General features: G+C 44.3%; 1 protein-coding gene across 8 annotated transcripts in view; it reads left to right on the plus strand.

Annotated features, from left to right (window-relative positions):
* MYBL1 (MYB proto-oncogene like 1) overlaps positions 1 to 22,421 on the plus strand; it is a 98,965-nt gene that overhangs the window by 67,774 nt on the left and 8,770 nt on the right. For all 8 annotated transcript variants that reach the window (XM_075583969.1, XM_075583953.1, XM_075583962.1 and 5 more), the window contains 4 exons: positions 14,140 to 14,254; positions 15,930 to 16,046; positions 16,126 to 16,233; positions 16,869 to 17,027. In XM_075583969.1, coding sequence (XP_075440084.1) covers positions 14,140 to 14,254; positions 15,930 to 16,046; positions 16,126 to 16,233; positions 16,869 to 17,027 — 499 coding nt within the window. The remainder of the gene's footprint in view (positions 1 to 14,139; positions 14,255 to 15,929; positions 16,047 to 16,125; positions 16,234 to 16,868; positions 17,028 to 22,421) is intronic.

Below are 22,421 nucleotides of genomic sequence, written 5' to 3' on the forward strand. Positions count from 1 at the left end.
TTGGCCAGTAAAATATCTATCTTCATGATAGTTAAGGCCAATTCATACTTACCCTTAAGGAATATTATTACTTATTTTTTTGCACTTATAAATATAATTCATAGTAATTATGTGGCCAATATGATTGGCAATATATCCGTCACCATTTATGTGTTTTTGGCCTGTATTATGTACACTGGTCAATGTGTATGTATGTGTGCATGTTTACATGTGTATGTTTATATATGTATAAATCTAAAAAGAAAAAAGTGCCAGCTCCGTAATGTAATAGAGAAAATAAATTAGATTTATTGAGAGGTAGAGTGGCCATATGGACCTATGCTCTCAGGTGAGATTAAAAAGCATACAATTAAAACATGGTTGCAAAATGTAGCAGTGAACAAGCCGTGTGAGGTATAGGATCAGAGGCAGGTGAGTGGGGCATCAATGGTTATTGAAGCAAACAGTGAGGGTAAGTCATATATGCCAGATACAGTCCATGAACAGCCGTGTGGCACAAGCAGTCAGGGTTCAAATATCACCAATAGAGAATGTCCCTTCTCAGATATTGAATATGGTGTACTGACCGCAGACCTTGTTGGACACGCAACTGGTTCCTTACACGTGTTGTCCGGTTCCGCTGTGGGATAGTAATGCCTCCTGGCACGCTGAAGATAAAATCCCTTCTGTGTTAGTGTTGGCTTCCGCGTATCAGACCTCAGTCAGAGCTAGAGGTCTAGAGTGGATACGCTGTGTTAAAAACGCTGCTGCTTCCTAGTATCAAGCCCACAATCAATGCTCCGCCTCCTTACACTGCGTCACGACGCTCCAACATGTTTCGTCACACGTAGTGACTTTCTTAAGGATGAGGTTGCTCCAAGCTTCATGTGGTATTTAATGGTTAATTGTCCACATGCAGCTAACGACTGAGATTGCTTGCAGCTAATTTCTTGGCTATAATAAGCTATCACAGCTTTTGCCTCCCCTGTAAGGATTGTTCCTGATACTGGACTGTTTTTCATAATTTTTGAACATTGGATTGACACTTTTTCACCTTTTTCACAGCATATGTGTCTTATTTCAATTACACTTTTCATTTTTTTATCACTGGATTGTCTTGCACACTCCACTATATATATTATTCACTATCTAGCGCTACTATTTGTTTGTTAGATATGTATATATCTGTACATGTGTATATGTATACATGCTCTCACCATACTGTTTATACCATCAGTAGTTCCTTAATATATTCCATCTATCACTTTGTATTGTGTACTTTGGCACTCATGACATCAGTTATTTTATCTTGGTTAGTTGAATAAAGGGTTATGAATATGGTATATACTACGTAAACGACATTGCTTCATCTTTTATAAGGTAAGGAGCGATGCGTTGTGGAGGCCAGCGGCAGGATGTTCAATACGTCTCTAGTGATTCCGCGCCCTTGATCTCGAGTTAGTGCAGCTTTTTGGGCTTCGGCTACTGTGAAGTGGACCGGTTTGAGATCTTGCGCCACCTGGTTCGACCACGTTTTCTTTGGAGCATTTCGGTCCACTTTTCAGCCTATGGGTCGTGTGGTGTTGAGGCACTGGTCTGGTAATTTGGTGATGTGATACGGATTTCTGTATTCTCAGAAAAACATTTAAAGACAGGCCTGGCGTACAAGTGGGAAGCGAGTTTTTTCTCACAGACCTTGTAGACGCCGATGACATCATGTTCTTAGTGTATAAAGGGTTAATCTATGTAACCATGAACACCATTATAGTATATTATTTTTCTATATATATACCTAATGCTAACCATTACATGTTGAAATATGTATTTCCCTTTATTGTGCTTTTTGAGTTTGACTGTTCCGTTGGGGTCTCCCTCCATTTTCCCCTTTTGATAGTGAGTTACATAGTTACAAACTAGATGAGGTTGAAAAAAGACATACGTCCAAGTTCAACCTATACTAAATTTAGACAACAAATACTTTATCCTATTTCTATACTTCCTTATTGATCCAGAGGAAGGCAAACAAAAAACCCCAGTGTCATATCATCCAATGATATCTCATAAGGGGAAAAATAAATTCCTTCCTGACTCCAAGAATTGGCAACCGGATTATTCCCTGGATCAACATTCTTCCCATGTTTACTTGGTATATCCCTGTATACCTTTCCTTTCTAAAAAAAGATGTCCAACCTTTTTTTGAACAAATTTATTGTATCTGCCATCACAGTCTCCATGGGTAATGAATTCCACATTTTACCTGCCCTTACTGTAAAGAACCCTTTCCTTTGTTGCTGGTGAAATCTTTTCCTCCAACCTAAAGGGATGACCCCTTGCGATGAATAGTTCTTTTAAAAGCTCCTTGTACTGTCTCCGAATATATTTGTATATAGTTATCATATCCCCATCTTACACGCCTCTTTTTTAATGTAAATAAATCTAATTTAGCTACCTCTCCTCAAAAGTTAAATTATCCATCCCTTTTATTAATTTGGTGACTCTTCTCTGCACTCTCTCTAGTTCCATAATGTCTTTTCTATGTAGTGCTGCCCAAAAATTGTGCTCCATATTCAAGGTGTGGTTTTATTAATGCTTTGTAAAGGGGCATAATTATGTTTACTTCCCTTCCATCAATTGCCTGTGTAATGCACCATAGGATCTTGTTTGTCTTTAAAGCTACTGCATGACTTTGGGAACTATTCCTAAACCTGCTGTCTACAAGCACTCCTAAACCCTTCTCCATCAAGGATTCCCCCAATTTATCCCCGTTTAATTTGTATGTTGCCTGTTTATTCTTGCTTCCCAAATGCTTAACCTTAAATGTATCTGTATTAAACCTCATCTGCCATTTACCTGCCCAAGTTTCCAGTCTCTCCAAATCCTTCTGGTGAGAAATCACATCCTGCTCTGATTCTACTACCTTACACAATTTAGTATCATCAGCAAAGATGGAGACTTTGCTCTCGATGCCAACCTCAAGGTCATTAGTAAACAAGTTAAAAAGCAAGGGTCCCAGTACCAATCCCTGAGGTATGCCACTCACGACCTTAGCCCAACCCTCTGTTGTCTGTCCTTCAACCAGTTTTCAATTCAGGTGCATATATTTTTACTGAGTCCAATTTGCTTTATTTTTTACACCAACCTCTTGTGTTTCAAAAGCTTTTGCAAAATCTAAGTAGACCACATCAACTGCATTACCCTGGTCAAAACTCCTACTTACCTCCTCAAAGAAACAAATAAGGTTGGTTTGGCATGATGTATCCTGCATAAATCCATGCTGACTATTGCTAATAATTTTGTTTTCCATTAGGTATTCCTGAATATTATCCCGTATTAAAGTTATCCTTGGACTTTCTTGTTTACCTTGCTCAAGGCACTTTACTCCTTCCTTATTTACTATGAACGACGACATAAACGTCATGCAGACCTGTGGGATAGAAATTTGTAGTGCCTGGAAGTAATACAGAAGTCTGGGGAGGATATTCATCTTAACTGCAGTTATATGCCCTATCCAGGAAATACAATGAGAATTTCAGATTTGTAGGTCTTTTCTCATCTTAGAAAAAAAAGATCAGGATAATTATATTTATATAATGAATTGTAGTCTCTAGTAAGATATATCCCCAGATACTTCAAATGGATTTTTTCCACTTCTAGTCCATGTCAGATAAATTTAGAGCTTCCAACTTTCCCACATTAACTTTTATACCCAGATTACTCGCCAAAGCTCCGGAGGGTGGATTGTACATTCGGGAGAGATGTCAAAGGGTTTGATATAGTAAGAATAATATCATCTGCAAAGAGTGATATTTTGTAGCACTCATCTTTTATTTTAATCCCTTGTATATTTGGGGAAGCTCTGATTGTAGCCGCGAGGGGTTCGATTGTCAAGGCAAAAAGAAGGGGAGAGACCCCTGTCAAGTCCCGTTCTTAATTATCAGATTCTTCTCCCCATCTGGAATCTTCAGAGTCGCTGTTGGCGACTGGAAGAGGTCACGAACCCCTGTAAAAAAAAACAAACACGGAACATCCAAATGCCGCTAACGTTTTATCTAGAAAATCCCATTTTATCCTCTCAAACACCTTCTCCACGTCCAGGCTCAATAACACTGCTTTCAGTTTAGACCCATGTACCTTATCAATCACATTATTAATTTTATTTTTGTTATCCGACGCCTGGTGTTTCCTCACAAAGCCCACCTGGTCATAATGGATTAATCTAGGAAGTAGTGGATTCAACCTGTTAGCCAGGATTTACTATAAAATTTAAAATCTGTGGTAACTACCTCAACCTAAGGGGTCCTTACCCTCTTTAGAGATCACTACTATATTGGCCTTCGTCATCTGTGGGAGGGATTTGTTTTCCGCTAAGAAAAGCAATAAATACATTCAATAAACATGGCCCTAGGATTCCTTTAACATGTAGAGAGAACATTGAGGGACTCTTTGAGAAAGGCCCGTTGCGGCTTAAACGCGTTAGAGTTGCGGGGGATGCCTCCCTCTCTCTCTTTTTCAACTTCCATGTTATAATAAAGAAGATTTTTTCACAGCACAGTCCAGCCCTGTTCACTTGCTGCGCGGCCGTGACCGCTGTCTTTCCTCCCCGGTGAGGTTATTTTGCCTGCGATTCCTTTAACATTTTTATAATACAAATTTAAAAAACATCTGAAGAAATCACCACTGCCGAGGAGGAGAGTGAATCAGCGGGCACGACCACGCAGCAAAAATGGCAAAGGCTGGACTGAGCTATTTAAAGTCTTTATTAAAGCATGGATTTAAAAAACAAGAGGAGGGGTAACAGCCCTTCCGCGCCTCTAACGCGTTTCACCCGCTATGGGCTTTCTCTTTGAGAGAGAGAGCCCATAGCGGGTGAAACACGTTAGAGGCGCGGGGGGCTGTTACCCCTCCTCTTGTTTTTTAAATCCATGCTTTAATAAAGACTTTTTATAGCTCAGTCCAGCCTTTGCCATTTTTGCTGCGTGGTCGTGCCCGCTGATTCACTCTCCTCGGCAGTGGTGATTTCTTCTTGTGTCTGCTTACAGCGTGGAGCACACAAACCCGGATGAAGCAAGGACATATGTAAGTACAGTACTTCGTTACTATCTCTTAAGTGGGAACTTCCCCAGGTGTACTGGTTCATTAAGTTGCCGGATTCATGTATGGGGTCTGGGTGGGTCTCAGGACTTCCCCCAGACAACCCTTCACATTCCTGCCGGACCACGTCCCATCTAGGGGTTAATCTACATAGCTCCACACAGCATTTCATTATAACATTATGTTATCCGGATGCAGCAATTCATTATATAAGTAGATACAACGCTCTGCAGCACTTTTTAATTGAGGGGACCTTTACCTCAATATTTCCTTAAAAAACATCTGGACCACGTGCCTTTGACGGCTTCAATGAGGTAACCATCCTTACTAACTCTATCTGAGTTATTTTTGCGTTTAAAATGTTATGGTCTTACTCTGTCAATTTTGGGAGGTTACAATCTAAATCCTTAATTTGGGTCGAGCCCGGGATTTTAGCATTTGGGATTGAATTGTCTAGTTCGTAGAGTTCCGTATAGAATTTAGCAAATTCTTCTGCTATCTTAGAGGGGTTGTAAGTCACTCCTCCTTTTATCCTAATATCCTAATAGCTGGAACTGAAGCCCTCGACCTGATCCCTCCAAGTTTATTTGCTAATAATCGGTCCGCCTTGTATCCCTTATCATAATATGTCTGCTTAGTCCACTTAAGGGCATTCTCTACATCCTCTAGTTGCAACTTCCCCCCTCTCCCCCCCCCCCCCCCCCTTGCCTAGCTCAGGATTTTATAGATTTTCCTCGACGGGTTTTTTTATGAGCATTCTAACTTTACAAATTTTTTCTTTACATTTGTTTGTTTTACTATTTTTATTCTCTTTCTGTGTGATGCTATTGAGATGAACTGTCCTCTAATCGTGGCCTTATGTGCCTCCCATAGTATTGCTGCTGATTCTACAGACCCATTATTATGAAAATTATTTTTAAGTGAGTCTCAAATTTGTGTACTAATCTCTGGGTAATTCAGTAATGAATCATTCATCCTCCAATGGAATGATTGAGTCCTGGCAAATGGGGGATCAAACAAAATCGCAACCCAGGGCATGGTTCGACCACGTGATAGGCCCCAGATTTAAGTGAACCAATACTTCCAGAATGTTTGGGGTTACAAATATATTATCGATTCTGGAGTACTAATCATGTGGGGGCGAATAAAAAGAATAATCCCTTTATCCTTTATGTGAGATAAGCCAGGCATCCCACAAGCCGAATTATTTAAGTTGCAATCTAAATTTCTTTGCTACACTGTCATTGCAGAGTGTGATTGCTCTGGGTTAGTTGACTTATCCATATCCGGTACCATATTAAAGTTGCCCTGGATCAACAACTGTTCTCCGCTATCTCCCATAGATTCCCATGTTTCCCTTAGAAAATCAATTTGTGCCTCATTGGGCTCATTAATATTCACTTGTGTAATATGTTGTCATGAGAGATGACCATGAACCACAAGCGTGTTACACCGGTGCTGCCCGCAGACCAGACCCGTCCCCTGTGCTGAGGTGGGACGTAGGGATACACGCACCCGCAGCAAAGGGAGCGCGTCCGGAGTGTGGTGTTAGTGTTGCCAGGCCAGGTATAGTAATGAAGACAATACTTGCCGGTACCGGTAGTAGAGGAGGAGTAGTTATTGCCGTTGCCAAGATCAGGGATAGGAGAGTTGCGGATGATCGAAGGTATAAGCCGTGTTACAGGGATGCCAGAAGTCACGAAGTCCAAGTAGAGCCGAAGTCGAGAGCCAGAGGGGGTAGTCGTCCAATCCGCGTCAATACCTGAGGAGTCACTGAGAGAGTGGTCAAATGCTTCCATACAGAACTATGTCGAGCGACGAGTGATGGGCAGCACAGGCATAATAAAGCTGGGCAGGCCAATGGGAAAAGGGGGCAGGCCTGGAGGACTGCAAGGAGTCCTCCCTGATAGGAGGGAGGTGTTACAGCCCAGCTGAGTGTAATTGATTTGCATGGAACTATGTGATGCTTGGGGGCGACGCCTCACTGCAGGAGCAGTGGTTAAAAGTGCTCTGTTAGGCGTGTGCTCTGTAAGCTGGGAATGCATGCACATAACGTCTGAGGCTGGCGTGCGTGTAGGTGTGCGTGCAGGAGGGGTGGGCGCGCCTGGCGCTGAGCAGAGGAATCGCCGAGGGGAGTGATCCCGCGACGGCGGCAGGGGCGAGGAGCCGTGGAGGACGGTAAGGCAGGATTGTTTTGTGGGTCCAGGGGCTCCCTGCGGAAAGGGGGTGCACTGTGTGGGAAGCGAGGAGAACGCCGATTCCTGACAGTGCCCCCCTCTTCAGGAACGGCCTCAGGACGGTCCAAGAACAGTTTCTCTGGAAACTTCTTCCTGAAGGACTTAAGAAGGGCCGGAGCATGAATGTCCTTTGAAGGTACCTAGGATCTCTCTTCAGGGCCAAAGCCCTTCCACTGCACCAAGAACTGGAGCTGACTCCTGGATAGGCGAGAATCTAAAAGAGAGTGAACTTCGTTTTCCTCGTTATTTTGTACTGTAATGGGATCTGGTTTACGAGTCTGATCCGGAAAGAAGTGACTGGAAATAAATGGTTTTAAGAGAGACACATGAAACACATTGGGAATCTTCATACTGGATGGTAGTTGGAGCCGGAATGCCACAGGATTGATTTGTTCACAAATAGGGAAGGGTCCCAGGAACTTAGGTGCCAGTTTAGGAGATGGTACCTTGAGGTGGATATTCCTAGAGGAGAGCCATACCAAATCCCCTGGTTTGTAACTGGGCGCCGAACGACGACGATCGGCCTGTAATTTCGATCTGCGGGAGGAGTTGAGAAGGGTAGACTGAATCCTGGACCATGCGGTTTGGAGGGAAGAAATGCGTTCATCTACGGCTGGTACTCCAGAAGAAATGTTGGGGATGGGAAGACAAGGAGGGTGGAACCCATAATTTATAAAGAAGGGTGACTCCCGGGTGGACTCGTTTTTTGCAGAATTGACGGCATACTCTGCCCAAGAGAGGAGTTGAGCCCAATCATCCTGGAAATCGGTTATAAAACATCTCAGGTACTTCTCCAGGGATTGATTGATTGATTCTCTCCGTTTGTCCATTGGACTGAGGATGATAGGCGGAAGAGAAGGAAGAAGAGATGCCCAATCTCTTCGTGAAAGCTCTCCAAAATTTGGATACGAACTGAGAACCTCTGTCAGACACAATGGACGAAGGGATCCCATGAATCCGGAAAATCTGCTCCGTAAAGATATCAGCAAGGGCGGGGGAGGTGGGTAATCCTTTAAGTGGAATGAAATGGGATATCTTCGAGAACCTGTCCACGACCACCAAGATAGTGTTCATTCCTCTGGACCTGGGCAACTCCACGATGAAGTCCATAGAAATGTGGGACCAGGGGCGGTTGGGAACTGGAAGGGGTAACAGAAAACCCTGAGGCTTTTGACGGAGAGTCTTGCTTTGAGCGCACGTGGGGCATGCGCGGGTAAACTCCAGAATATCTTGAGACATCCTTGGCCACCAGAAATTCCGACGAATGAGATCAGTAGTCTTCTTAAAACCTGGATGACCTGCAGATTTAGAGGCGTGACCCCAAGACAGGACCTCTGGAACAAATTTGGATGGTACAAAGAGTTTGTTGTCGGGAACGACCAAGTCCTTGGGAATGCGTCTCTGGGAGTGCAAAATCTTGTCAAGATTCTTGAAAGTAGACGTGGCGAGAATCCTCTCATGTGGAAGGATAGTCTCCAACGATTCCTCTGGCCTCTCTTCAGAAGAATGTATACGGGAGAGTGCGTCTGCCTTTACGTTCTTGGTCCCGGGAATATAGGACAGGTGAAAATCGAATCGTGAAAAAAAAAAGAGCCCAACGAGCCTGTCGTGGACCAAGGCGTCGAGCGTTCTCTATGTAAAGAAGGTTCTTGTGGTCCGTGAGAATAGTAAACGGCTCTTTTGACCCCTCCAGCAGGTGTCTCCAATCTTGAACAGCCATCTTCACGGCCAGAAGTTCCCTGTTATCCACGTCATAGTTCCTCTCGGCAGACGAGAATTTCTTGGAAAAATATGCACAGGGATGTAACTTATCTTGGGGCGTGGGTCTCTGAGAAAGAACGGCACCAGCGCCGCAATCAGAACCGTCGACCTCCAGAACGAAGGGAAGTTCGATGTTGGGATGACGGAGAATAGGTGCGGATATAAAGGCTTCCTTGAGAGTCTCGAAGGCAGAGATAGCCTCGGGTGACCAAGCAGAAGGATCAGCTCCTTTTTTGGTAAGCGCAGTGAGGGGTTCCACAATGGTGGAAAAACTCCGTATAAACTTACGATAGTAATTAGCGAACCCTAAAAAACGTTGTATGGCCTTGAGAGAGTTGGGTCTTGGCCATTCAGTGACTGCTTGAAGTTTACCGGAGTCCATCATAAACCCCTCATCGGAAATGATATACCCCAGGAACGGAGTAGAGGTCGTATGAAAGGTGCACTTCTCCCGTTTGGCATACAAATGGTGTTCACGGAGACGGGAAAGGACGTAGGAGGTGTGGCGTATATGGTCCTGGAGATCTTTGGAAAAAATCAGGATATCATCCAAGTATACGATAACAAAAATATTGAGTACCTTACGAAAGACGTCGTTGATGAAATCCTGGAAGACAGCGGGAGCATTACATAAGCCGAAAGGCATTACTAGATATTCGTAGTGTCCACTACGCGTGTTGAAGGCCGTCTTCCATTCATCCCCCTTCCTGATGCGCACCAGGTTATAGGCACCACGTAGATCCAACTTAGAAAAAATCTTGGCCCCCTGTAATTTATCGAACAGTTCGGTAATAAGGGGAAGGGGGTAACGATTTTTAATAGTGATGTGGTTTAAACCCCTGTAGTCGATGCAAGGCCTCAACGACCCGTCCTTTTTCTTGACGAAGAAAAACCCAGCCCCTGCTGGGGAATTGGAGTGACGAATAAAGCCTTTCTTGAGATTCTCCTGGATATATTCATCCATAGCGTGAGATTCTGGTAACGACAAGGGGTAGGTCTTGGACTTGGGTAGAGAGTAACCTGGAACTAGATCGATCGGACAATCGCAAGTCCTGTGTGGCGGCAAGAGGTCTGACTGTACCTTATTGAAAACGTCCCGGAATTGATGGTAAACGGAAGGTAGAATAACTTCGGGAACAGAGGTATTGGCCAGCAGTTGATGAGTCTCGCCTGGCCTCGGCCTCCAGGAAATGGGGGCAGAGGAAGTCCAGTCAATGAGAGGATTGTTAAGCTGTAGCCAAGGAAGACCAAGGGTGTTGGGTATCCCAGGAGCGTGAATGGCATCGAGAACTAAGATCTCCTTGTGCAGATGTGAGGACAGAAGCAAGGGAGCCGTCTCTAAGGAGATGTGGGCCGGGGTAAGAGGACGTCCATCGATACCGACGAGTGCGATGGGAACCTTCTTTCTCACGAGTGGTATGCGGTTTAACCTGGCGAATTCAAGATCCACAAAGTTTCCTCCAGCTCCTGAGCAATGAAAGCGGCGGTAGAAGTCTTGAACTTATCGCCTGAAAGGGAGACTGGAAATGTAAGTTTCTTAGGGAGTTCACCTTTATCAAGGGGACGTGGAGACCTTACACCCAGAGAGAGCCCCTCTGTACTCACTGGGTGTTCCCGTCCCGGACGCAGTGGACACTCCCGAACCAGATGTTCCATGGATCCGCAGTAGAAACACAATCCCCCGGCGTGGCGGAACTGCCGTATCGGTGTGCTTTTCCTTTGTACCCCCAATTGCATTGGCTCTGGCAACTCCAGTGCAGGAGTGTTGCTGGGAATACTGGAGAACGGAACTTGAAAGTTATGGACGCGAGTGCGCTGACGCTCTGAGCGGCGTACCTGGATACGTTGATCCACTCGGACAGCCAAATCAATGAGGACCTCCAATTGATCCGGCCTGGATTGGTGAGAGAGTTCATCTTTGATGGGATCTGCCAGGCCTTGCCAGAACACGGAGACGAGAGCCTCTTGTCCCCAGTTAGTCTCGGCTGCTAGAGTCCGGAATTCCACAGCATACGGCGTCCCTGAGTGATCTGGAGGAGAGAAACAGATGCCATCTCCCGACGAGCGGAAGAATGGAATACTTGTTGAAACTCGGCTTTAAATGCCGGGTAATCTTGGGTAAGGTCAGAACGTCGCTCCCAAACCGGGGAAGCCCAAGCCAGGGCGCTGTCAGTGAGGAGGTTATAAATGTAGGCTACCTTCTTGCGATCAGTATTGTAGAGATGGGGAGCCATTTCAAACTGCACCTCACACTGGTTTAGGAAACCCCTACAATCTTGCGGTTCACCTGCATAAGGCTTGGGGGAAGGAATCCTTACATCTGAGCTGCTAACTGCTCTTGCGGAGTGGGGGCTTACATCTGGCCGGGTCGCGGTCGGTACCCTGTCTGAGAGTACTGCGACCTGGCGTGTAAGTGTCACAATTTGATCCGCCATGGCCTGGTTATGCTGAAGCAGATTAGAGAGAAACTGTTGAAGTTCGGTCTGGTCTGCGTCTTGTGGGCTCGACATAATGTTACGCCGGTGCTGCCCGCAGACCAGACCCGTCCCCTGTGCTGAGGTGGGACGTAGGGATACACGCACCCGCAGCAAAGGGAGCGCGTCCGGAGTGTGGTGTTAGTGTTGCCAGGCCAGGTATAGTAATGAAGACAATACTTGCCGGTACCGGTAGTAGAGGAGGAGTAGTTATTGCCGTTGCCAAGATCAGGGATAGGAGAGTTGCGGATGATCGAAGGTATAAGCCGTGTTACAGGGATGCCAGAAGTCACGAAGTCCAAGTAGAGCCGAAGTCGAGAGCCAGAGGGGGTAGTCGTCCAATCCGCGTCAATACCTGAGGAGTCACTGAGAGAGTAGTCAAATGCTTCCATACAGAACTATGTCGAGCGACGAGTGATGGGAAGCACAGGCATAATAAAGCTGGGCAGGCCAATGGGAAAAGGGGGCAGGCCTGGAGGACTGCAAGGAGTCCTCCCTGATAGGAGGGAGGTGTTACAGCCCAGCTGAGTGTAATCATTGATTTGCATGGAACTGTGTGATGCTTGGGGGCGACGCCTCACTGCAGGAGCAGTGGTTAAAAGTGCTCTGTTAGGCGTGTGCTCTGTAAGCTGGGAATGCATGCACATAACGTCTGAGGCTGGTGTGCGTGCAGGAGGGCGTGGGCGCGCCCGGCGCTGAGCAGAGGAATCGCCGAGGGGAGTGATCCCGTGACGGCGGCAGGGGCGAGGAGCCGTGGAGGACGGTAAGGCACGATTGTTTTGTGGGTCCAGGGGCTCCCTGCGGAGAGGGGGTGCTCTGTGTGGGAAGCGAGGAGAACGCCGATTCCTGACAAAGGGACCTCCCTCCCTCCTTGGTTTCTCTTAACCTCCAATGCCTGGAACGGAATATCCTGTTTTATCAATATTGCAACCCCCCTTTTTTTGCTGGTAAAGGACGAGTAAAATGCTACAGGATATGTCACGCTGAATGTGTTTGGGGCTCCTGGGTGTCAGTGTGTCTCTTGCAGAAAGACAATATCTGCTTTCGGATTCCTAAATTCTTTTAGGGCCAAGCTACGCTTACCATTACTGTTCAGGCCCTTAACATTCAGGGACACTAACTTCAATGGCGCTTGACTAGTCATTCCCACTCATGAAAGTTGTGATCAAAAAACTTTAATTGTTGTAGTGGACAAGTTGGAAAAAGAAAAAAAGGGAGGGACCTTTCCCACTTCAGGAACTTGGGGAAGAACAAAAATAACAAAAATTAAACTGTAGCGTAAGATGAGTGTATCCAGCCTCATCCCAATTTTGCAGCCAGACCCTGCGTGGCCTGGCGGGCATTGGGCCTACTGGGGGTGTCCTGATGTCGGGCATGCAGGTCTCCCTCCCGCCCCACGCACCCCACCCCTCTACTCTCAACATCCTGATCACACCATTGCCATAGCTTGCTCAGAATATAAAAAGCTTAAAAAACATCCGTTCCTTACAACTGTGGGACATATATAACTTTTCATATTATAATACAATTATAGGGGTAGGCATCCCAGCCAACCCTTTATAATCTTTTCCTTGGTTGCACATTGATGAAGCATCAGAACCACATCTCTGCTTCTTTTGGGGTCATCAAATCTCGGACTCAACACTCAGTGACCTCTTGATGGACAGAGCTCACAATCTTGTAGTTGGGGGTCAATTGACAAAAAGAGTATCTTAAGATATGGCTGTAGGGCTTCCGCAGACACCGTCTCGGGTATATGGCGAATTCTTAAGTTCTGCCTTCGTTCCCTATTCTCAAGGTCATCCATACCATCTCTCGTAGGTTCTTATCTCTTCGTTGAGACGCAGGACCTCATCGTCAGTGTTTACCTGGTTTTGTAAGATAACGTCCATCTTGTTTTCCAGCTCTGTGGTTCTTTTATCCAGTGAAGAAACTTCTGCTTTAAATTCCATTACATTACAGCTCTGTACAGAGCTCACTGGAAACCAGCTTGCATTTCTTTAAGCATGTTCTGAAGGTCCTGCTTTGGGATCACTGTCTCCCTTCTACCATGCCTCTCCATCTCAGCTGCAGCTCTCACCTCTGGATCTTTTCCTACTGTCCCTCTCTCTGCTGAGTTTCTTAATGTTGCCCATCTCTCTGAGGTATCCACCTCTGGCCCCACAGCTTGTCCCTCACGGTCGGAGCCCGACGCCGTGCGCTCCCTTGTGTTCTCCTCTGCGCCAATTTTTTCCCGGCCACCGCAGACTATCCGTGGCTGAATCGGGAGAGATCCAGGGTCACTGGCATTTGCGTCCTTCCTGAGGTGCATCTCCGCAAGTTCCCCCATCTGCTATTGGTACCCGCGAGCCGCAATAATGTGCCGATCAGGGGCTATATTGAATTATCTTGGCGGATCTTCCTCAGCAAGCGGGCATCCGCTTTGACGTCACGCACGCGCCCCTCTGTCCTTGTTTTTTAATGTCATTCTGTTTATGTAATATACAGAACTCTGTACCCCCTATTGTACCACGCTACAGAATAAGTTGGCGCGTAACAAACAAGTATCTTTGTTTTGAATCACTTCTTCAATAAACCAGTTTCTTTTTTCTTTCAAGATTTAGAACACCTACTATAAGAAGATCTTTACTAGGTACAACACCGAGGACTCCAACACCTTTTAAGAATGCTCTTGCTGCCCAGGAGAAGAAGTATGGACCTCTAAAAGTTGTGGTATGTATACAGATTATAAGGAAAAATGGTTGCTATAAATACAAAGGCATGAAAGTGCGTCTCCATCTTCTACTATAGGACGTTCTAGAAGCACCGTTACAATGCATCATTATTTGTTTTTGTGATGCTCCCACACACAATACTTATTTGAAGTGTTATTTCATATTTAGGATGGTTATAGATAGGATCAACAGGTTCAACTTTTTAGAGTTTCCCATTAATGTTGTCTGAAAAGAAGATTATTTACAAGACAGAAACGTCCTACTGGTTAATTGTCCTCTAAGTCAGGGGTGAGCAAACTGGGGGAATTTTGCTGGGGGGGTGCGGTCTTTGCAGCGGCCCCACGCTCTTCCCCGAGGCATTTAAGTTAAATGCCGGGGGTCCAGGCGAGGCCTCTGCAACCTCAACTTACCAGCGTACTGTAGTGTTCTGGACGCGTTGCCATGGTAACACGCGTCAAATAACTGCAGGGTCACGTGCCGTGACGTCGCATGACCCGCTGTGTCATTTGACGCCGGGTCACAGAGAGGGGGGGGGGCGCAGCTCCAAAACTTTGCGTACCCCTGCTCTAAGTAATAATCCTAGAGAAAGGGCAATTATGGCCAAAACTTCCCACTAGTATGCCAGCTGGATGAGTTGTGGCATTTTTGGCCAAGCAATGCCCTGTTTTGGAAATTAGATTTGCAAATATTTTAGGGTCATTGTTTTGCATTTGTACTTTTACTTATGTGAATACAGCTCTCCATTTGTGCTCTCTCCGTATGAACTGGACCCATTCTCGACTACTGTAACTCTTCTCCTCGGTCTCCCCCCTCTGCTCCTCCAACAACTCCAAAACGCTGCAGCCCGTACACTTCTCAATCTCCCCCACTGTGCCCATGCTACCCATCCAACTGCGTTACCTCTTCAAATTCCTCACCCTGGTCTACAAATCTCTCCATGGTCTTGCCCCTCCTTACCTTTCAGCACTCATCTCTCGCTGCACACCTTCCTGTCCTCTTCGTTCCCTGATTGCTACAACCCTCACTCCCCTTCCAGCCCTGTGTGCCACCTCTCAATTTCCAATCATTTGCCTTTTTGGCTCCCTCCACTGGAACAAGCTCCCCCACCACATTCAATCTGCCCACTCCCTAACTATTTTCGGACTTCAACTCATATCTTCTCCATCATATTCCATTATCCCCCATTAACCTTCTATCCCATCCCTACGCTCCCCAACACCCATGATCTTCTCTACCCTCGCACCTTCCTAAAGTCTCTCCAAAACACTCCAAAGTCACCCACCTCACTGATCGAATTACCTCCACTGTCCCCACTGTGACTCATCACCATGCAACTGAAAACCCAACCACTGCCCACCAACTAAGCAAGTTTTACTAACAAATGTACAGCGCCCTAGATAAGCGCATTACATAAATGTTATAAATAAATAAGTATAAATATTTTGTAATATTTCTCATATTTTTATCTAATGCATTCCCATCAGTGACTTGTTATTGCAGTGATTATGTATTTTGTTTTTGTTTTGTTTCTGATTGTTATATATATATATACATGTGTGTGTATATATATATATATATATATATATATATATATATATATATATATACACTATATATAGAACATTATCATTTGCTGGTAACAACTAAGACCATTTTTGGCATGTTTCATACAGTCTCAGCCTTTAGCGTTTCTTGAAGAAGATATTCGTGAGGTGTTAAAGCAGGAGACTGGGAAAGATATTTTCATTAAAGAGGATGATGAACCTGTTTATAAAACATGTAAACAAGAGGTTAGTTTTCAATACTTTGTGTAATTTATTTCCATGTCTGTGCAAAAATCTCCTCTAATGTCCAAATGTCAATTTCTAGCGTATTTCTGCTGTTAAGAAAGTCCGAAAATCCTTAATCTTGGATGCCTGGGATAAAGAAGAGCTTGATACTCGGCTGTTAATGGAACATGGTGTCTGTAATTTACAAGTATGTGTAAAAAAAAATAATTTAACTCCCAACATTATTTTTCATTCAACTATGAATACAGCAACAATCCCTTTGCAAAACGTCTGTCTTAAGCATTGGCCAAACAAGTGATAAGATTCCATGTATACATGCATATAATGTTGACCTGCTTTAAAGGCCTTCATCCACCTTAATTGTGTTATGCTCAGAGCCTTATAGAATCAAATTTAAATATGCAAGCTCTTTTTAGAATTTGAAAATAGCTTCTAGTATAGGTAATGAGTTTGACTAAATCAGAAGGCTGGAAGTACTAGAATGTTTAACTAGAGTTCCATATCATGCATTAGGCTACCAATATTTATTTTTAAGGAAAACTTCTTTAATGTTGCAATATTGTTTTATTATTTTCAAATCTAAGGCTGTCACACATTTTAATTTGGTCTGTAACTGTTTCATACGCCCATAATATATATTATCTTTAACTGTGCATGCAATGTCTTGTATATAATGTATACCCTGTTCATTTGTGTAACTGTATTTGTAACCATGTATTATTTGTATTAACTCTGTGCCCAGGACATACTTGAAAACGAGAGGTAACTCTCAATGTATTACTTCCTGGTAAAATATTTTATAAATAAATATTGTATTCTTAGACTGAAAAGATCCTTCCTACATCTTTATTAATGAAACCATTGATGGAGAGACAAGACTGGAAATGTAACCTGAACACTGAGAAACATGGAATTAATTTTCTTAAGAAAAAGAAACCTAATCTTGGTTTAAAAAATGTCAAATTGGAAAAGTCTCTTCAGGTATGTTGAATGAAAATTCACTTTATTTCTGAAAGATGATTACATTTTTTTTTTTTTTTCAAAGCTGTGGTCTGTGTTCGTTTTAAAACAAAAAATGTTTTGTATTGCTTACTTTAAGAGATCTCTTTGACCTTTTCCAATGCTATTTTTATTTTTTTTTAATCTGAAGATGCCTGGGAGATAAAAATGGAACTGTTAAAGGTTACCATGGTAACCTGTGACGAAATGAATTCATAATTTTTAACACACAAAAGAGCAAGATACTGACTAACATTGAGTTATTCTCCTATATACATCTGGAACGGAATGCTGCTTTATGGTCTTGTAAGATGTAAGTTCTAGTAAGAGAATGGGCTAAAAGCATACTGTATAGACTACTGTAGCCTAGTGCCCCAGACTATACTTTTCTCTGGCCGTAACACTATAAGTCCTGATAGGAACAGGCAGTGTTGGGGTTAAACTCCTGCACAGAGGCCTAGCATGTGAGTTGCAGACTGCATATGATACAATGTTATTATATCCAGGTGCAGGTCTACCCGGCAGTATGGAGTGTCATACCTGGGAGGCTACTGATTGGGTCATGCCAGTGGTGTGATGCCTGTCAGTACCTGGACCTGCCTTAGTTATGGGGCAGGGTTACAAACCCCTCCCCAGGTATAAAAGCTGGCACTCCAGTAAATTGTGTGGGTCTGTCTTACCTCCCTCTGTGGAGTGGGAGTGATTCTACCTTACCCCATCAGGGGATAAGGGGGCTAAGGATGGGCTTTTGGGGCCTCAAGCCCCTGGGGTCTAATCCAGGAAAGGAGGACAGATGTAACTGTATGCTGCACAGGTTCAAGAATAAAGACAAGTTGTACAGTTGCTGGTGTGGAGTGAATTACTGGGAAAGAAGGTGCTTGTGGGAAGAACTACTCTCCCTGGCTGGAGCCTCACGGGATAGAGGCGCTGTACCAAGAGGACTACCTGAAAGCCTGACCTGTTGCTACTCCCTGCTACATCTGCAGAGACTCGGACCTCCTGGAAGATCATGGGTGAGCTAGAACTGCACCACAGCACACCATGTAGCTACCAATCTCCTTGTGTCAATTGAAATCATTCAATAGGTATGTCATCACAGTATCCTCATTAAAAGTATTTCCTGTTGTTCCCATGGCAGTGCTCACCAATGCGTTAAATTCCACTTTTCAGCTTAGGACAGAAATGTACCTCTGGGAATACCATAAATAGCCCCTCTCTTCCTCCTCAGGTAGTCTTTTTTTTCTGTCCTACCTAGCTGAAGTAGAGGTTACCAAAAAGTAGGGGAGCCCCTGCTGCTGCCTCATATATGTAATGAATGAACGGTGCTTTGGGTATAAACACAATGGAGAATGGAGATAGAGATAGAACCCAATTATAGCACTCAAGTTCAAGATCTGTGTGTGTAGTGAATGATTTAAAACATAACTTTATTATATCACATAAATAAAATAATGGGTGTTAAAAAACTGACGACCTGAAGGAGTGACCTTCAATACTAGAACCATATAGGTTTTAGGGTCTAGGAGTATACGTGTATTCTGTAAAATACAGATAGCACAATGGGCTGGAAATCCTGATTAGGATCTGTCCAATCTATACTCACTGGCTCTGAGGTAAGTACTAATAACCGCAAACGCCTAAAGCAAACCAGGTATAGCTAGATAGTTAATGTGTGCTCAGAAACTGTCAGGTAAGTGGCTGCCGGACACTCACAAGAGTTATAAGGTAAGTGAGGAGTTGAAACTCCAATCAATGATAATGGTGACCTTATATTAAGGTGCAGTGCTTGGTCTGGTTGACCTGTGGTGCCCTGCTATAGTGTGGAGTGATAGTACGAATCTGACCTCTAGTAACCCCAGTGGTGGTATACATAGGTTAATTGCACTGTGTGCAGATATTACAGGGAAGAGGACAGTAACACATATAGTTATCAGTAGTACCCATAGAGACAGTTTATTAGTCAGAATATATGAGCTATTACACAGTAAAAATCAGAGGCGATACTCGGTGATAGTGAGCTCTCAGCTGCTTAGTAAATTATAAACTGTAAATGTTGTGCCCTAAAGGCAGGTATACTTATGTACAGTGACTGATACCTCCTTGGACCAGGGGTGAGTAACAACACTAAACAGATGTAAGCAGTCTGAGTGCTATTGGAACTAAATGGCCCTTTAAGCTGCTATCAAGGAATCCCTGAGTGGTGATAGTACCCACTACAGCTCGCTGAACACCTGTTAGGCAGGTATTTATAGGTCCTTGCAGGTTGATGACGTCACGACTGACCCCTGGTGTGCTGGGACATGCGGGAAGCTGCGCTGTCAGCGCAGTGAGTACAACCAGATGTAAGACTGCATGTATTTACACAATAAAGGTGAAATTGTCTGAGTAACTGTTGTCTGTGTTTTGATTCCTAGTTAGTCAGATCCTACATACTTAAAGTATCAAGCCTTAGTGTGCTTCAGGGGTAAATAGTGGCAGATACAGTAAAAGTGAGTTTACAGTAGATGGTGGTCCAGAGAAACCACAAATAGTCAGATTTACCACTGAATAGTGGATTTAGTCAGGATCTCTAGATTCCCTGATCACAAAAATGGCAAGGTGACAACCGGTGAAGGTAGGGAGGGAGGGGGGGTTTATATATTGTGAAGGAGGTGTCGTATAAGGACTGGCGACTATGTGGTTACAGAAAAGGGCTAAACAAATAGCCCTCGTTAAGGCCATGAGGTGACATTGTGCCCAACGTATATATCCATTTGGTCCTAATGGATATATATGTTGGGCACAATGTCACCTCATGGCCTTAACGAGGGCTATTTGTTTAGCCCTTTTCTGTAACCACATAGTCGCCAGTCCTTATACGACACCTCCTTCACAATATATAAACCCCTCCCTCCCGCATGTCCCAGCACAACAGGGGTCACTCATCAACCTGCAAGGACCTATAAATACCTGCCTAACAGCAGGGTACACTTAGGATTACTTACACTTCACGCCTTGACAAAGCCTCTCGCGAAACGCGCGCGTCGGTGGCTCCGTTTTCCATGTGCACGCGCAGGGGTCTGATTTTCACCGCAGTCACAGTCTCTGACTGCGAGGTGCTGCGGTTCCCTGCTCGTGTGGCTACACAGGCTCACAAAGTGCCCCGATGGACACTCTGAGCCTCCTAAGTCCAATCTAACACTGGCATCTGTTGTTCCACCTATGTTTTAGGTACTATACACTAATTAGGTCCCTGGCTGTTCAGCGAGCTGTAGTGGGTACTATCACCACTCAGGGATTCCCTGACAGCAGCTTAAAGGGCCATTTAGTTCCAATAGCACTCAGACTGCTTACATCTGTTTAGTGTTGTTACTCACCCCTGGTCCAAGGAGGTATCAGTCACTGTACATAAGTATACCTGCCTTCAGGGCACAACATTTACAGTTTATAATTTACTAAGCAGCTGAGAGCTCACTATCACCGAGTATCGTCTCTGATTTTTACTGTGTAATAGCTCATATATTCTGACTAATAAACTGTCTCTATGGGTACTACTGATAACTATATGTGTTACTGTCCTCTTCCCTGTTATATCTGCACACAGTGCAATTAACCTATGTATACCACCACTGGGGTTACTAGAGGTCAGATTCGTACTATCACTGCACACTATAGCAGGGCACCACAGGTCAACCAGACCAAGCACTGCACCTTAATATAAGGTCATCATTATCATTGATTGGAGTTTCAACTCCTCACTTACCTTATAACTCTTGTGAGTGTCCGGCAGCCACTTACCTGACAGTTTCTGAGCACACATTAACTATCTAGCTATACCTGGTTTGCTTTAGGCGTTTGCGGTTATTAGTACTTACCTCAGAGCCAGTGAGTATAGATTGGACAGATCCTTATCAGGATTTCCAGCCCATTGTGCTATCTGTATTTTACAGAATACACGTATACTCCTAGACCCTAAAACCTATATGGTTCTAGTATTGAAGGTCACTCCTTCAGGTCGTCAGTTTTTTAACACCCATTATTTTATTTATGTGATATAATAAAGTTATGTTTTAAATCATTCACTACACACACAGATCTTGAACTTGAGTGCTATAATTGGGTTCTATCTCCATTCTCCATTGAAGTAGAGGTTAGCATTTTTCTGTAATGTAGACGGGGCTTACCTGACTACTTAGTAGTTGATCCAGGGAAGTTGTCTGCCTCTCTCTTGCTGAAGCCCAGATGTCCACGCTCCGAAGGGAGGCTGTGCTGCAAATAGCCGCTAAGTCTCGCAGCTCCTGAAGCCGCTTGTGCTTGCGTGAACGCACGAGTACCAGGAGGGATGCTAGTCCACGGAGGGGAAAACGGAGAGTTTAAGTGTGCCTAGCAAGCACATGCTCTCGCTGGCCTACTACTCTGCAGAAGTATTAAAGCGTGGAGTATAGCATACACGCTGAAAGCCTGCTCATGTGCTGCAAGTAAGGCGTAACTGCTGCAAGCCTACTTAACTATATACGCACTGCTAAAAGTCTGAAAGCCTATCAGGACCTAGCCAGGGTACATAATTGATGCAAGCACTTCAAAAAGTGCAGTTATTAAAGTCCTAAGGTAAGCCCCAGGGAGATAGTAGTGGTACGCTTGTGATTTTTGTTTTAAAAAGAGATGGCTATAATTACCGATATTCATATTATGTTGGTACTCTAGCTTTACAACAGGAGGATTCAGTGGCCAGAACACCTACAAAACAAACTGTTAGGACAAATGCCATGAGAAAACAAAACCTTGTGCGGCTTGTGAGAAGCCTGCTTTGGAAAATGAAAGACTTTTTGAGGTTTGCCCAAGACAAAAGACCCAATTGAGCCTATGTCAGATTTCATAGATGTAACCCAGGGCATTGAGGCATCTGCTTTGAAGTCCGTCAATAAAGGCCAGAAGAGGACAAGATCATTTACTAGCCTGAAAAGACAGCAAAATTCATCTTCTAAGAATTCAGAGGATGAACAATTCAGCAGGATGGAGCTGGAAATGAAATCTTCAGAGAATGCTTTTTCAACAGAGGAATCATCCATTTTTGATCTAGAGCTTATAGGCCCACTTCAAGGCAGAGAGATCTTGCAAATCGAGGACGAGCCTTCCCCTTCAGAACCTAGAGATCGCCTATTCAGGAGCCTGCATAGGAAACCAAGAACCTTCCTGGTCTATGATGTGGTAATAAGGATATGATCAAAGGAGAATGGTCCCAACTTGACAAAAATGTTTTTTTGACTAGGACATTTTCAAGAATGTACCCATTAGAGGAAAAAGAAATGGAAGCATGGGATTCTCCCCAATGGTGGACACGGCCGTATCAAGGTTAGCCAGAAGAACAACCCTGCCTGTGGCCAATGCAGCCTCCCT

This window comes from Ascaphus truei, chromosome 2 (assembly GCF_040206685.1).
Source record: "Ascaphus truei isolate aAscTru1 chromosome 2, aAscTru1.hap1, whole genome shotgun sequence".
NCBI classification, from domain to species: domain Eukaryota; kingdom Metazoa; phylum Chordata; class Amphibia; order Anura; family Ascaphidae; genus Ascaphus; species Ascaphus truei.